This window comes from Henckelia pumila, chromosome 2 (assembly GCF_033568475.1).
Source record: "Henckelia pumila isolate YLH828 chromosome 2, ASM3356847v2, whole genome shotgun sequence".
Lineage (NCBI taxonomy): Eukaryota > Viridiplantae > Streptophyta > Magnoliopsida > Lamiales > Gesneriaceae > Henckelia > Henckelia pumila.
Genome location: NC_133121.1, coordinates 140963122 through 140981983, shown reverse-complemented (window position 1 = coordinate 140981983; position 18862 = coordinate 140963122). Strand labels below are relative to the sequence as shown.

The window sequence follows — 18862 nt, the reverse complement described above, 5'->3', positions numbered from 1 at the left end:
GTCATAATTTTAAATTACGGTGGACTAAACTAGATGCAAAATATAAATTTTATTTTTAAAATTCGTTACTAAGAATTTAATGTATCAAACAACATGTTAGAAAGTAGTATATGATACATTATATATTCAATCAAATTATTTTAGTCGTTACTATATTTTTCTCAAGAGACTTCGTATTTAACTAAAATATTATTTAATATCTGTATACATGCACTTAGTATGTGGGCTTGTTGGGCTAAAACTCACCCTAGCTTATTCTGCAAGCAATAGTTACTTTTTTGAGTATGCGTGTGCGCGCGCTTGCGCATATATATTATTATTATTCCAAATCACTTACCAAAAAAACGTTTAGAAATTACTTCAACATTTGGTCACGTAAATTTGTTAAGTGGGAACGATAGTATATGAGTGTGTTGACTTAATGCGGAGTGATATTGTTATAGTGAAATCTTGTGAAGCATACTTATTTTGGACAGCTTGTTTACAATCGATTTGATTGAAAGTGAACTATGAATCTATGATGCTGATTTTGTCGTCTCACCGGCCATATTAACTTTCCCTTATTTAATATTATATATATATATATATATATATATATATATATATTTTAATGATTAGACATGCAATGGTTCCGACAATATAATATATTATTAACGGAAATGATATTTTGATTATCAAACATTAATTTTATGATTTTATTGTGGAAATAAAATTTTTTCAGAAAAAAATATAGGAAGTTTTTGGTGGTTTTTAACATATAAATGGAAGTTAGTTTTTCTCTTGCATTTTAAAGGGTAAAAATGGAAAATCACTTAAAATTATCAAAATAGTTTTTATATGATTCTCTTGCTTTATAATGGTAATAGATATATGAAAATTGGATGATATATATATATATATATATATATATATATATATTAAATTGCAGTATTGTTTTTCGTCTCCAGCATGAAGAAAATATGCTAATTTTGACATTCAAAATTTGCTCCAAAGTCTACTAGTTTGGAAAATGACTGGATGAAAAGTTTCTTAGATTTTATATATGATAATTTCTTAAATAAATGACATTAAAATTTTCAAATGAGTTGATTTCCAAATTAGTGTAGTGACCCGTTTCGAATCACATATTAATAAAAAACTTAAGCATGCAATTAAACTTAAACAAAAAAATCAGGGTAAACACTAAACCCTAAACCAAATGCTAACTCGACAGAATACAACCGATAAATAACTGAAAACCCAAGACAAATCATATATAACCCAATTGAATGAATGAAGATACCAGAAATCAACTTATACGTACCAGACTACCGGCAAACCTTGCTCCCAAGTTCTGTCACCGATTGAAACTGATCCAGTTCCTGGTCAACCATCAAACCTGTCCCGTCGAATGGAGTATCGGATATATATAAAAGAAGAGACGCGAGCGTCAACGGCTAGTACGAAAGTATGAGTACACAAGTCTATATGATACATGCAACATGAAATATGAATGCTCGAGTACACTTAGATCAAGATCTGGAAATATCATGCTTAGAACGTAGGTGTCTCCATTATGCGCACGATGCTCCAAAGATTCAGTGGGTATCATACATACTGAACTCGATCTTGGACTATCACCATGAAATGTAAACCCCACGCGCTGCCCTGTAAGTTTTGTAGGTGTCTGACGGTACCCAGTCGTACAAAGAAAACACTAGGGCTGAGCAACCTTAAAAACAACAGGCTATCTCGAAAGGACAACAAACTCAACATGGTATATCAATGCCGCACACAAATCATGAGCAGTAATATCATGCATTATATGACAGACAACAATGCAACATTTAAACATGTATACTCGGCTAACTATCTCAGTCTGTACTTACATACCTCAACTCACTGGTTTAGCAGTACAATTATCTACAGGTCAAGCCTAGAATTCAAGTGAATATCATATCACTATAACTTATTTAAAATCCTTAACTAAACTATAATATATAGCAACTCTTAATAACTACTAAGAGTCTAGAATTATACTCGCGTCTGTTGTATGCCGTTGATATTGTAGTCCCTGACATAAGCACAAGTCCCATAGAACCTCATTATCGCCCGACCCTTGAGAATATATACGACTAGAAACACTAAAATATACACTGATTTGAAAACCCACACACTCAAACACATACCAACTATGAGGTATCCGAGCCCTATTTATAGAGAACGATCGAAAGCTCCGATCTTAGGTTCGGTAGCTCCGAACCTACATGCATGCCACGTCTCTGAACACCTCTCTTCGAAAGTTCCGATCTCGAGTTCGGTAGGTCCGAACATCTTCGGAAGGTCTGATCCTGTAAGACCCGAAAATATTAAGTTCTTAATTATGGGATTTAAGATTTAAATTCCGAATAAGAGAGAAAATATGAATTTAAGAATTTATGGAAATTAGAGATTTCAATTTCGGGTCAGAAATATTTAATTTGAGTATTTTTGGATTTTAAGATTTTGATATTCGGAATTCTTAAATTAAAAGATTAAAAATAATTGAATTGATATTTATGGAATTTAAGATGTAAATTCCAAGATAATAAATATCAAGGATTTAATTTAAGGATGAAATCCGAGCAAGGACCCATTTGCAAATATTGAATAGTTCAAGGACTAAAATGCGATAAGGTCCAAAATGATTTAATTTTAATCCGAAAATATTTAATTTGAGAATATTTAGAGTTTAGAATGAAATTATATTATTCTTAAATTATTTAGGATTGAAATTGAATTAAATCGCTTGTCCGGAGACTGATTTGCAATTAGGCCAAAGTTCAGGGACCAAACTGAAAATTCCTTGCAACTTGGCCATAAAAATGTGACAAAGGGATCAGAATGTTCGGAATTGAACGAGAGAGAAGAAAAAAACGAAGGGTTAATCCATTTTTGTCCCTTCAAGTCCCGATTAAATTCAATCCGCCCGGTAGAATTTTCGATTAAGCATATATTTGCGATCACAGCTCCGAGTGCTACGTTTTGACGTAAGTTTTATGAAGTTATACCATGTTTTAATTTTAAGTTGTTGTTATAATTATGATTTGATTGTATAAACGTGTTCTAGTATATACGACGATAGCATATCTAAGACGGATCGAGAAAAGATCGTCGTTTTGACATGTTTTTGAATTATTGAAGAATTTTGTACAATCTGAATTTTTAAGAGCTTCTGGTCACGTGTATAAGTGGATGAATTGGTGATGATATTGAGCTTAAATGATTAACAAGATGATGTTTATGCTGTTGGAATTTCCGATTTTGATCCGTTACGCCGTCGGTTCAAGATTTTGAATTGATATGCATTCTAAATGTCTAGAGCTCATCTTCAAGTTTCTTGTGGATGAATTGAATATGAGATTATGTTTAGAATGAAGATATAATGATATTTGAATCGAAAGATTTATCGAACTCGAATAGTTGCGACGTCGGTTTGTATTCCGATTGTATTAGCAAGATTTGAACTGAATAAGCTTTAAAGAATCATCGATTCAGATTGGAAATTGATGTTTAGATATGTTATAATCTATTTCAGATTTGAATTGAAGATTATCGAATTTGAATCGACGAGTTCGAGTTCGAATGACTTGAAGTGTTTGAGATTGAATCAAGAACACCTTCAATTAGCAAAGATTGAAATGAGCAGAATTTGATGACAGATTTGGGCAGCTTGTAGTTGATCAAGAAGTGCAAGAGTGTCAGATATGTTATTCAGAATACAGGTATGAATAGACATTAATAAGATGGGCAGAATAACTCGAGGTTGTTTTGATTATTGAGTTGCCTAAAATCACATACATGCACGTTTTCATATATGTTATGGTTTACGTTTACATAAATGTGATAGATTATTCAAGATAGCTATTTTTTTGAAATCCCAAAATATTTATGTAAATGTTTACTTGTCTGATTTGATTTATAGTATTTTCTATATTGAACATGTTTTATGTATTACATGTGATACTTACAGATTTGTTGGTATCGTTGAGTTATTATGTGCTCATATGATTATATGATTGATGTGTTCAAGCTGTTTTATAGCATGTAATGCATACAGAACATGTTGCATTCATATTGAACTTCAGCCTGTAAAGCACAGAGGGTTGAAAGGCCTAGAGTGCATATGACGTTTAGAAGACTGTAGTTGAGTGGCACGGAATGTAGACTTACTTCCAGAGCCAGAAAACTCACTATAGTTGCACCAAATTCAGGGAAAATAAAGTATTCAACTTCACCTCGATTGGGTGAGTTGGTGTTTGTTGAAGATTTTATTTCCTCGGGATCCCAAAACTATGATTTATTAATATCAGATTTGATAGCCTATTCCTTGGCACATGCATTGCATTTATGCATTAACCTAGATATTTCTATGGTTTAGAATATGTGTTTATAAATGCTAGCATGTTATGTTATTATATGACATTCATGATTTGAATGAGTTATATGCTTAAATGATGTATATGCATGTTATTCATACTGAGATTTATTCTCACCGAAGTTATCCAGCTGTTGCTTTATTTGTATGTGTGCATTACATCAGGTTTGGGGCATGAGCGAGTCAGATGTGGCCTGGATAGCTTGAGATTGAGAAATATTAGCATGTGGTGACTTCGGGCTAAGAATAAATTGCTGTCAAATGCATGTTAGAAGATGTTGATTTAGTTTGAGCTTTGAAAACTTAGAATTGAGTTTATTGTATTGCAACTTAGACACACGTATGCGATTATTTTTATGTCTAGATATGCATGTGTTTATGCTTGGGACATGTTGAGATTATGTATGCAATTTTTCAGATTTGAAATAGCTCTAGCAACTGTGATCTTTGTTGTAGCCTTTGGTAATTTATGTAAATTTCTGCACCAAACCTTTTTGGTAGAATGAGCATAACGTTTTACTGAAAATTACGATTAGGGTGAGGTTGGCGGCATTGGAAAGCTAAGACAAAGATCTACAACTGTTATGTTTATCATTTTTCCAGATTCTGCACGAAACCCATGCGCGGGCGCGCCTGAAGAGGGGCGCGGGCGCGCATGGGGTCCAGAAAAAAAAAATTTGTTTCTTTCTGCGACGTGATTTTGCGTCGCCAAATGTTCTGGTTAATTTTATTCAGATTGAATTATTATTGTCTCGTTAATGATGCTTATTCATTAATTATCCCTTAAGATGAGATTAGCAACCCGAGGTCCCCACAGATCCCTTCTTCAGACGTTCCGATCTTACATGATTTCCACGTGTCCGAACTCACTTGACACCTAATTAGTTCGCATGACCCAACTCTTTGGACGTTTCGGTCTCACTTTTGGATCTTAAGAACTTTACCTTTTGTTTCCGAACTCAATTCCTTCTTCTGAAAAGTTGGGATCCTCCGAACTTATCATGCTTGTATACTCGGGTCATTGGATCCTCCTGAAGCTGATTCTCTACTTATTTTTCTCAAATAAAAACTTCTTAATTATTTTTTAATACTTTAAACATGCTTAGATATTTTAATTACTTAAAATGAAAGTCGTTACTACGATTAGAGTTCGTGAACTTTAATTCAGTAACAAAATTATATTATCTAGACCTATTTATTTGACAAGTGTACTCACAATTTTTTTTAAAATTAATTTGGAAAATTTAATTGTAAAATATGAATCTTTATTATATACCGATTCTTAGATATCTATATGCTATAATACGTAGGATAATGCTATGTGTACATAAAGTCTTATGAATCATTTAAACCTACCTGTAGCGACCCTACCCGGATCTACTACCTAATCAGAGTTTAATTAGCGCATACAATAAATACTTAAAGCGTAAAGAGCGGATAATTTAAAATACAACAAATTCAATCGGCAGAATACAACCGACGACAAAATAATGTATAAATAATCTTATACAACCAAATTGAAAGTCTTAGGGTAACAAGCCCTACCACTAAACTTTCGCTGCAACATGTGACAATCTCAACCCTGCTGCGATTCACCTGGACCGTCCAGGTTCAAACCTGCCCCGCCACGAGGTACCCAAAAATACCAAACACAGGGGCGTGAGCGACAACGCTCAATAAGAAAGCAATGACATATAAACTAATATGCAACAAACAAATGACTTTAAAATACTGGGTAAAACAGTCTACTTAGGACGCCATGAATACAGAGTACCGTGCTAAGAGAGCGACTCCGTGGGGTACTCGTGTATTCTCCTATCCACTATAGCGTCTACTCCACCATCGTGGTCGCTCCTAGTAATAGCAAAACCAGGGGCTGAGCCTCCCCAGACACGAATCCATAAGGAGTAACTCATCACCGATGGAAACTGTCATTACTCACATCATACTAGATGCAGTCTACCGTAAAAACATGCATGTGCTAAAGCCTTAAAACATGATAAAACACATAGAACATACTCATGTAACATATAAACATATATATCATGTCGGCTATCTCGATCAGTACTTATGTACCTCTAACCCTGCTGGTCAAAGCCTAGCTCCGTTGGTCTAGACTTCAAGCCTACTAGTCCAGTCTACTGAGACTACAATGCAATTACCCATGCATTACTAAATAAGTTCTAAAAGTTTTAACTAAGCTATTCTATACTCCTAAATATTTTTAGGACGCCAAAGCTATACATGCATCCGTAGTCAGCCCTTTGCTGTCGCTTGCCTCAAAACTAGGCCACAGCTCCGCTACGACACCTGGATCGCTATGCTACTTCCGGATTCCCACAAGGACGCCTAGAATTTCCTAGATCTAAGTTAGAAGGCTAAGAATCAAGAGAGAAGAGGAATTTAGTGCGCTTGAAAATGAAATCTCGGCTCCCTATTTATAGACGGATTTCGGACCGTTCGAACCCCATTTCGGAGCATCCGAACACGTTCGGGCCATCCGAACTCGACTTCGGATTGTCCGAAGTCCCATATACACGTCAGCCATGATGTCACCTTGGTGACGTAAGTGATGACATAAGCCCTAATCCTGTTCGGATCGTCCGATCCCATTCAGAGCCTCCGATATCTACATTTCGGAATGTCCGATCTGCTCTTGACCTAATTTGCTTACTTTTTGTTAATTAATTTCTTAATTACCTTAATTGGTTACGGGTCACTACACTACCTATATATACATTACCCTCATGATAGATCTAAGGATGATAATTTATCAACACATGCGGGGTCCACTAAAAAAATCATGGACCCTTACATTTATTGATAAATATCAACCGTTAGATGCATGTGAAGGCAATGCCTGTATAGGTAGGGTCTCATTTACCGAGTCTTATAGAGGTTTACGCGCCATATTAATTTTGGAAAGTATCACAAAATTCTTTTAAAATTTCTTTCTTTACAACCTACAATTCTTTATATTGCTCAAAAAACTTTCACTAAAATTTTATTTTTTTATTTTATTACTTGTAGAATTAATTTTACCGATTTCAACAAAAATTATTATTTTATAAATTTTAAAAAATAATTATGAAAAATATATATTTTTACTAATTTCAACAAAAATAATAATTGTTTATTTTTTATATTAAATAAATTTTAAAAATTTTAAAATTAAACTTTAAAATTTAAATCATATATAAACGAAATTTTATTATTATGTATATAAATTAAAATATATTTATTATTATTATTATTATTATGAGTAATAATTAATATTTTGTTTAAAAAAACAAAAAAAAATCAAATCATGTAGGTTGGGTTGATCGGGTTATAATTAGTCGAGTTCAGATCGATCACTATTGATTTATTGGGGTTTGGTATGAGAAATTTTTAAAAGTTTTTGTACTTAATTATAGAATTAAGAAATATTTACTATTTTTTTATATATTGTATGTTTGAAAAAAAATTATTGTATATTTTATCATAGATTTTCAACATGTAATAATTATTTTGTCAGACATTGATTTTTAAAAATAAATTTTATTTTGTGTAGTAAGTATATTTTAAATTTCGTACAATTAAATTTTCAAATTTAAATTATATAGAACCATATAAGTGAGATTTTATTATTATGTATTTAAATCAAAATAAATTGATTATTATTTTGTGTATTTAATTATTTTGTTAAAAATAAGAAAACAAATATTTTGGGTGATACACGAACCCCAAAACCTCAACCTTAATCCGATAATTTTTTGGTCAACTCGGATCGGATTCAATTTTTACATCCCTAAAACTGTACAATAAATAATAAAATAAAAATAATAATTTTATCGTTGAGAGTTTTGTTGAGCAAGACGGAGGCAGACGAGACCAACTCCTTGGAATCCTTGATTTTTAAAATAATTTTAATATACATTCTTAATTTATATGACGTGTAACCCTCTATGTAAAATTTTATGTACACATAGTATTATCCTAATAATGCATTGAAGTTTGAGCGATCTAGACTATTTAGTTCTGTTTTCATGATCTATTATTTTTTAGTAATTAGGATAACTCTAAGCGTAATCTATTTATATATATAATACCATTCTATTACAATACAGTGTTATTTTAATGGTTTTTAATTACTTTGGTCACGTTTGAGAAAATTTAGGAATATATATATATTTAGCATGGATGTGACATAAAAAAAATAATTTTTTATCGATGATTTAAATAGAAGATCTGTTTCACGAAATTAACCCGTGACACCGTCTCACATGAGTTTTTATTGTATTAATATTGGGTAATTTCACCTACTCACGAAAATTTATTTTCAACTTCCCACTGGATAAATAATTATACATCTTACAATTCAGTTTATTCTGGGTAATTATCCTAATATATATAATTTTCACTGATATATTTGATTATTGGCAATAAAAATTAGGTGGAGCAAATTAACGATCGAATATCATGCATGGATAACATTTGAGCCGTTGCGTGTTTGGCGTTGGTGGTGGCCGACAACCGCCGCAAGTGGATGCTAACGCCGCCAATATAGCGGCCGATATCGGTTGTCTGCCGGCTGAAAATGTCAATATCGATGGTTTAATCAATTATTTTCTAATAGCGGGCGACGTAATAATTACACTTTCGCATGTCAAATTAGCTAGCATGTTCATCTTAAGTTTGAGCCCATATTTTTCTTACCATATATTATTTATATTATTAAGTCTAAGCAACCTATACTAACTGATTTTGGTGTCATGGTGAATTTTAACCAATTTATTCCTTTTATACACTCATCACACACTCTTTCTCTCAACTTCGTTCCCATTTCTCACTCCTTCCAACAACCTCCATCCTCCATCCTCCGAATTTCCTATCCACTTTTTTACAATATATTTTTCTGAATTTATTTTTATTTTTGTTTTGTATAAAGATATAAATACTTTTAAATATCTAATTTTTATTATTTTTTATTTTTACACACGCATCGCAATACTTTTAAATATCTAATTTTCGTCATTTTTATTTTTACACACGCATCGCATGTGCCACGACGACTAGTATATATAATGACCCTATCCTTCTCACACACACACACACTCTGTCTCTCTACGCATTTGTATCTATCTATCTATCTATCTATCTATCTATCTATCTATATGTATATATAGTTTTGAATTTTTTTACTCAAAAATCTTTTTTTTTTTCTTTTTGAGAGGTTCTTCAAAAATTAGTTGATAAATAAAAAAAAATTGGTTTTACAAGTAAACATGGAAATTTCAACACTCCCCTCCCTATGTACTTCATGTACTACATTGCAAAAAATAAAAATAAAAATAAAAAGGTGTACTTTATGTACTTGTATACAACTTTTACAATTTCCTAAACGCATCCACATTTGTATTTTAATCGAAAAATGTTACATGTACACAATGTTTTATATATTGGATTACACATTTTTTTCAAAATTATGATAAAACTCTTGAATTTTAAAAAATCTTTCAAAAATACATTTAGAATAATTTGATAATTTTAATTGTAATGTATATTCCAATATGTAACTCTCAAATCTCATTTTACATATAGCATAACTCATTTTAAATTATAAAGGCCACAAGAACATTAATGATCAAAGGCGCTATTTACACTTATCATTAATAAATTAAATACGAGTTGAAACGTCAAAAATAACGCATGCAAAATAAATGGTGCCTACAAATTATTTTGTGTTGTTGACCACGTTAAATATAAATAAATAGAAATTTTTACAGGAACATAGGTGAGTTGGTAAAAATTGAGGTGACGTGGGAAAAGATTCCCCAGCGTTGCGGGTTCGATACCCGTGTGGAGCATATTTTCTGCTGAAATATTGTGGGTGTTGGTCATGTTGTTCCCTCCTTCAGGTCTCTGCCGCTCGTTCACATCTCTCAATTTAACCTACGCATGAGCCAATGAGCCTCTGACTCATCTGGAATGGGGTCCCCTTCGGGTCAACCTTTTTAAAAATGGAAAGAAAAAACATTGATATATACTTCAATTTTGAAATTTTAACCTTTTTTATTTTCCTTTTTCTGGTATGAGTGTTAATGTGGAACCATTTCCGCACATCACGGAATATATACATATATTAAATAATATTACATCATATCTGTAGTAACTCGTATCTTGATTCGAGTTAATCAAATGCTAAACATGATTAAGAGTTACTAACTAAACGAATCAAAGGCTTAAATGAGATTAAAGTATAAACTCTAAGCTTCGGAACTACAGGAAAGTTCGAAAGATCCAAAGTACAGTTCGGAAGCACCGAACTGAACCCTTGACAAGTTCGGAAGCAGGGCAGTTCGGAAGTTTCGGACTGAGTTCGAAAGATTCGAACGTGTTCGAAAGTACAGCTTCGGAACCATAGGGTCACTTCGGAAGGTCCCAACCATGATCGGAACGTTCGATCTATACCAAGACAAATAAGCCGATGACTGCACGATTGGACGTGTGCCATGTGGATGATTGAAAGGTACGAAGTCCGATCGGAGATTCCGAAGCCAGCTTTCAATGAGTTGTCCATGCATCGGTGACTCATCCATTGCATGGGGACTTCGGAACCTCCGAAATGTGATCAGAATGTCCGAACTCCGACGATTGGAAACATGTCACACATGGAGAGTTCGAAATGTCCGAACTTGGGTTCGGAGCTTCCCAACTCGGCCTATATATAGGGGTCCAAGGCTGAATTCCTAAATCACAATTCACATTTTTCTCTCTATAAATCAGTCTATATATCGATGGCCCAAAGATATAATAGTGAGCTCCTTATGGAATAATATCATAGTATGATTAGAAACTAGACTATCGACATCAGCGACCTAATGACAGATGAAGGTATGATCCGAAAATTTTATTAAAATATAAGAGTATATGTTAGCTTAGTTAAAGGTTTTACTTAGTGATATGATAATTACTTGACTTTAGGCTTGGAACCTAGACTCTAGCTAATTGTACTATCATCTAGAGATACGTAAGTATCGACTAAGATTTTCAGCTGATCTATGCATGCTTATATGTTGCATTTTTGTATCATGATACATTTTTTACGGTTTTATATACATACTACATGCACGCATACACGTTGATCCGTATCTCTATCGAGTTAACCTTTATCACAGGTTCGCTCAGTCCTATACTTGTTCATATTGTCTTACACCGGGAGTTACCACATTAATGACGGAGACTGATTTTACGATGATCTAGACGAGTGTATGAGTCACCCCATGGTCGGATTATCAGATGGTGCCACATACTCTTTGGCGCCTAGCCTAGTCACTCTCAGTCATCTCATGCTGCATGCATGCATCATATTAATTTTGTATACTCATTCTTTTGTACTCAACAATTATCGCTCATGTCCTTGTTTTTATTGGACTCCTCATTCTACAGGACATGTCTCAGGTTGAACAGAACTGGAAGATCGAGGCAGAGTTAGATGCAGGATCTGCTGGGAAGTTTTTATATGCTTAATTACAGTTATGTTCATATTGTAAATATGGTTGCACAAATACATTGGGTTTTTTTGTTATGGTTGTATTCCGCAGGTTTATCTTGTACTCAATTTTTAAGTTTCCTTAATTTACTTTGTTGTTAATTATATTGGTTATTATGCTAATTGCATGGTTAAAATTATAAATTACTGGTGATTCGAACTGGTTCACTACAATATCTTACTAAATAAAGTATTTAAATTTGCTTCGAATACATTCAATTCTTGAGAAGAAAAGGATTTCAAACCTAATACGCGCAAGCATATTATAAAAGCTGTTCTTGATTATGCATGTCTACAAATCAGTAACACCTTATATGAACCCGTAAGATTAATTCAAAATGTGTATATATTGAAGGACAAAGATATACAGATCAATCCAGTCAAATGCCAATTTATATATATGATGTATAATTATTAATCTGCCCACAAATTAATGTAGAAATTGGCATCATCAACTAGCTGATGGTCATGAATATCATGGCTCCAATTGAATCCTCTCTTCATAGCCGGCGGAGTGAGAAGCATTCCCTCCGCCATGCCATTCACCAAGCCTGGCATGTTAAACATCTCCTCTTCGTCTACGAATCCGATCACGAAATCCATGGATGAATCCTCCAGTACTATCCCCTTCATACTTGGAAAATCAATCACATCACAGGTTTCTTCCACGAGGGTTTCTACGGTGACAGACGCTGGAGAACTATGGCTCGACGGTCGAAAATTCTTGACAGCGTCGCGTAAGGCTAACCTGGCTTGTGGGAGACTCTGCATGAAATCGGGAAGCTTGATATTCAGCTGTGGTGGCTCTTTCTCACCACGCGACGTCAAGGTCCTCGATTTCTTGTTGCGTCGACCCGCTTCAAACACCGGTCTGCTCTCATCTCTCCGCCGGATGCCCCCGCAACCGCCACGACCACCGAGCACTTCCTTCATGAGTGTATTTTCTTAACGAGTTCAAGTTATATATATGTTGAGGATTGGATCTCTTTATAATAATCAAAGTATATTTTTTGTCATTTGGACTTGACAACAATTCTTTTGCATGAAGGTGAATTTAGAAATCTATTTGTGTGTGTATATATATATATACAAACAAATCTTCGTTACATTTATTATACGTACATATGTGTAGCGTGTATGAATATGTAGTTTATGGGAAGAAAATTGAGAGTCTATTATGTCATGGCATGCTTGGTCACCAAGTTGACGTGGGGAAGGAATAATATTATTAAACTAAAACACATAAAAAGTGAAATAATGATAAAGAAAACAAGAGTAAAAACACACGTGTTTCGGTGAAGAGAATTTAGGCACATGCAAATACAGAAAAAACCACGTGTGAAAAAAGAGGAGATATGGAGGGTTTGGGCAAAAAGTCGATTTTGTGATTCACGTGTTTGTTTGTCTCTTTAGTTTGAAAATCCCACACGCTGATGTTGACTTCACCTCAAAACACAGTCATCGGTTGGATTATTCAACTACCCCCACTGATTATTTTAAAACTAAATCGGGGAAAAGTAAGCTACTCGAATTTAGCCAAAAAGTTATATTTGTTGTAAAAAGTAAAAATTTATGGTAAAAATTAAAAATTTTAAAACTCAAAATATATATCAAACCAAACACTTATAGAATATTCTCTCTAAACTTGTGTTGTTTTTTCACAAATGTTGAGGTCTATTTATAGATCCTCAATTGAGAAATGTCCAAAAATAAATATGTCATCTATTACATAATCAAAAATGAAAATATTATCACATTATCATCACAATAATTTTCAATCTAATTTTAATATATAATTTTCAATACTCCCCCGTGTGATGATGATCGTGATATTACGTGTTTGTATACTGCCTCGTTAAAAACCTTACTAGAAAAAACCCAGTGGGATAAAAACCATAGCAAGAAAAAAAGAGTGCAGCCACGTAAACTCCCCCTAATGTTAATACGATCGATTCTTCACATACGCTGTAGATTTCGCATCCCAATATTATATATATGCTTTCTGAATATTGTCGTAGGAAGCGCCTTTGTGAAGAGATCTGATGAGTTCTCACTTGATTGAATGTAACAGATATCAATATCTTTATTTTTCTCAAGCTCTTGAGTGTAGGCAAAGAACTTTGGGGGGATATGTTTGGTTCTGTCACTTTTGATGTATCCTTCTTTCATTTGAGCAATACATGCAGCATTATCTCCATACAGCGTCACATGATTCTTGTTTACTGACAATCCACAAGATGTTTGGATATGTTGTGTCATTGATTTTAGCCAAACACATTCACGACTTGCTTCGTGTAGCGCAATAATCTCGGCGTGATTTGATGAAGTTGTTACTAGTGTTTGTTTCTGTGAACGCCAAGAAATTGTTGTGCCTCCACGAGTAAATACATATCCGGTTTGAGAACGTGCCTTATGTGGATCAGATAAATATCCAGCATCAGCATAACCAATGATACTTTGATTGGTGTTTTTTTAGTACAAAAGTCCCAAATCTGTCGTTCCTCGTAGATAACGGAATATATGTTTAATTCCATTCCAGTGCCTCTTTGTTGGATATGAACTGAATCTTGCTAATAAATATACAGCAAAAGATATATCAGGTCTAGTGCAATTTGCAAGATACATAAGGGCACCAATGACACTTAGATATGGTACTTCTGGACCAAGAATAACTTCATCATCTTCACATGGACGAAATTGATCATTTTCTATGTTTAATGATCTTACAACCATTGGAGTACTTAATGAATTTGATTTATCCATATTAAAACGTTTAAGGATCTTTTCTGTATAATTTGTCTGGTGAACAAAAATTTCACATTCTTTTTGTTCAATTTGCAAACTCAAGCAATACTTGGTTTTCCCAAGATCCTTCATTTCAAATTCTTCTTTCAAGTACATCATAACTTCTTGAATTTCTTTATTCGTTCCAATGATATTTAAATCATCAACATATACATCAATAATTACACATCCGGATGTTGTTTTCTTGATGAAAACACAAGGGCATATTGGATCATTTACATATCCCTTTTTCATCAAGTGCTCACTTAGCCGATTATACCACATTCGGCCGGATTGCTTCAACCCATATAATGATCTTTGCAATTTTACAGAATAAAATTCTCTGGGTTTTGAACTTTGTGTTTCAGACATCTTAAATCCTTCAGGAATTTTCATGTATATATCACTATCAACTGATCCGTATAAGTAAGCTGTAACAACATCCATAAGACACATTTCCAAATTTTCAGACACGACCAAACTAATCAAATATCGAAACGTAATTGCATCCATAACAGGAGAATACGTTTCTTCATAATCAATTCCAGACCTTTGAGAAAAATCTTGTGCAGCAAGTCTAGTTTTATATCTTGCTATTTCATTTTTCTCATTTCGCTTTCGAATAAAAACCCATCTGTATCCAACAGGTTTTACACCTTTAGGTGTGAGGACTATAGGTCCAAAAATATTACGTTTATTTAGCGAATCCAATTCAACCTGGATGACATCTTTCCATTTGGCCCAATCATGACGAGTTTTACATTCTCCAAAAGATTTTGGTTCATGATCCTCATTTTCATTTATGATGTCACATGCCACATTATAAGAAAATATCTCATCAATATCTTTTATATCTTTTCGGTTCCATATTTTTCCAGTATTAATATAATTGATAGAGATTTCACGATTCTCGTCAGTTTGTGGTTCTGACAGAATATTTTCATTATTAGGTGTTTCTTCTGGAACACCATTTTCTATTTTATGATCATCGTGTTTCTCTATGCCTTTTTTTCGAGGATTTTTATCCTTGGAACCGACTGACCTTCCATGCTTCAAGTGTTTTATGACATCATGAGTGTCTTCAATTTGTTTCTTTGGAATTTCAATTCGAGCAGGGGCATTTACAGCATGTATACATGATTTTGTTACCCCTTTTGTGTCTGCAAATGCATCTGGAATTTGATTTGCAATTCTTTGCAAGTGTATAATTTGTTGTACATCTTTCTCACATTGTTTGGTCCTTGGATCCAAATGTAACAATGATGGTACATACCATGTGATTTCCTTTTCGATGTGTTTCTTTTCTCCCCCTAACACTGGGAAGATTTATTCATTAAAATAACAATCAGCAAAGTGTGCTGTAAACACATCGCCTGTCTGAGGCTCAAGATATCGAATGATTGATGGGCTATCATAACCGATATAAATACCGATTTTTCTTTGAGCACCCATTTTTTATCGTTGAGGTGGTGCAATAGGCACATACACCATACATCCAAAAATTCTCAGATGAGAAATATTTGGTTCTTTACCAAATGCAAGTTGCAATGGGAAAAATTTATGATATGCACTTGGTCTGATACGAATTAATACCGCAGCATGTAAAATTGCATGTCTCCATATAGAAATAGGGAGTTTTGTTCTCATAATCATTGGTCTAGCAATCAGTTGTAGACGTTTAATCAATGATTCAGCTAATCCATTCTGTGTATGAACATGAGCAACAGGATGATCAACAGTAATTCCCATAGACATACAATAGTCATTGAAAGTTTGGGAAGTAAATTCTCCAGCATTATCAAGTCTTATTTTTTTGATTGTATAATCGAGAAATTGATTCCGCAATTTTATTATTTGAGCCATTAATCTTGCAAATGCCACATTCCGAGTTGACAATAAGCATACATATGACCATCTGCTGGAGGCATCGATCAATACCATAAAATATCGAAATGGTCCACATGGTGGATGAATTGGCCCACAAATATTAACCTGAATACGTTCAAGAAATATGAGTGATTCTGTTTGGATTTTAGCTGGTGATGATCTTATAATAAGTTTTCCAAGAGAACATGTTTTACATTGAAACTTATTATTCTGAAAGATCTTCTGGTCTTTCAATGGATGACCATGTGTATTTTCAATAATTCTTCGCATCATTATTGAACCAGGATGTACCAATCGATCATGCCAATTAGTTAATATTAAAGAATTATTAACCACCATATTTGATTCGATTGACCTTATATGTGTATAATGCAATCCAGTAGGGAGCATTGATAATTTTTCAACCACATATTTCTTTCCTGATTTATATGTGGTAAGACACATATATTTTTGATTTCCATCAGTTATCGTCTCAGTATCATATCTATGAGAATATATGTCATTAAAACTCAACAAATTTCTTTTCGATTGTGGTGAATATAAAGCATCATTTATCCGAAATTTTGTACCATTTGGTAACAAAAATTGTGTTTTACCACAACCTTCAATCAAGTCTACAGGACCTGATATGGTATTCACCATTGTTTTTGTTGGTTTTATTTCCATGAAATATTTTTCATCTCGCAGAATAGTGTGCGTTGTACCACTATCCGATATGCAAATTTTCATGATATTATTTCCATGTTTGGTCATAGCATTTTCCATATCAAACTTCACAAAAATGCAATAAAAAAAAATTTAAGTACAATACAAATGCAAAATATAACATGCTTTATAATACAAGGATGCATGAAAAATACAAATTTGTTACAATCTAGTCCCACTAATCTTTTAATCAATCTCTTCGAAATCATTCAAAAAATCTGCAGCATTGAAACTAGTTGAACCAATTAAATGGTCACTATTTTCAAAAAAATTGGTCTCTTTTCCTTTTCTCTTTGTCGATTATTTATAGAGCTTACATAGGTGCTCAGGGGTTCGACAAATATGTGACCAATGTTCTGGAGTGCCACATCTATAACAAACACTCTCAGATCTTTTTGAGTGATTTTCATTTTCACTCGTATTTTCATGCTGCCTTTTTGGTGGGTGGTTCGTGACGTTCTTTTGAGATGAGTTATTGAAATAACTATTTCGATTATTTTCATATCCACGGCCACGACCACGACAATTTTTACGTCCACGTCCACGCCCACTTCCTCGACCTCGTCCACGACCAAAATATTGTCTATGCCTTTGATTTTGGTTTTCATTTTTAATTATGACATTTGCTTCTGGAAATGCCGTTGAACTAGTGGGTCGGGATTGATAATTTCTTACTAACAATTCGTTGTTCTTTTCCGCCACAAGAAGACATGCGATGAGTTCAGAATATCTCGAAAATCCACGCACTCTATACTGTTGTTGTAGAGTTATATTTGATGCGTGGAATGTGGAAAATGTTTTTTCAAGCATTTCCATCTCAGTAACAACATGCCCACAAAATTTCAATTGCGAGACTATTCGATACATTGCAGAATTGTAATCACTGACTTTTTTAAAGTCTTGGAATCTCAACGTATTCCATTCATCACGGGCGGTCGGAAGTATAACTTCCCTTATATGCTCAAATCTTTCTTTCAGCCCTTTTCATAAAATCATTGAGTCTTTTTCTGTGAGATACTCACATTTCAATCCTTCATCAAGATGTCTACGTAAGAAAATCATAGACTTTTCCTTTTCTTGTGAGGATGATATATTATTTTCTTTGATGGTATCACATAGACCCAATGACTCAAGATGCATCTCTACATCAAGAGTCCATGACATATAATTCTTTCCAATGATATCGAGCGCAACAAATTCAATCTTTGCCAAATTTGACATGGTGGTACTAGAAAAATAACAATGCATTTTATTAGTTAATTTCTATTAGTACGACAATACAAAATAATGAAATAACGAAGATTACAAGTGCATGTACAAATAGAGAAAAAATATGTGGTGGAAAATCGCTGGTGAGTACAAGACTCGTGAGCATGATGATCATAGTCGTTATGAAAAATAGCCTTATAAATGCCATCATCTTCATCTTCGAAAAATCGAGGAGAAATTATTTTGAGAGAAAGAGTGAATTTTGTGTGATTGAAAATGAGTTTGAGTGAACATATTTATAGGGCAAAAACTATCCGTTTGTTACCGTTGGGGGTAAGAAAAAAATC

At 33.5% G+C, this 18862-nt stretch overlaps 1 protein-coding gene across 1 annotated transcript; it reads right to left on the bottom strand.

Moving 5' to 3' along the window:
• Positions 1–12213: 12213 nt before the first annotated feature.
• LOC140885327 (dehydration-responsive element-binding protein 1B-like) lies at positions 12214–12963 on the bottom strand. The gene has a single exon (XM_073292294.1). The coding sequence runs from the start codon at positions 12861–12863 to the stop codon at positions 12345–12347; it is 519 nt and encodes a 172-aa protein (XP_073148395.1). The 5' UTR covers positions 12864–12963; the 3' UTR covers positions 12214–12344.
• Between the last annotated feature and the right edge of the window lie 5899 nt (positions 12964–18862).

What these genes read in the sequence shown, in the direction of transcription:
- LOC140885327 (XM_073292294.1), bottom strand. Translation starts at nt 12,863, where the DNA reads ATGAAGGAAGTGCTCGGTGGTCGTGGCGGTTGCGGGGGCATCCGGCGG.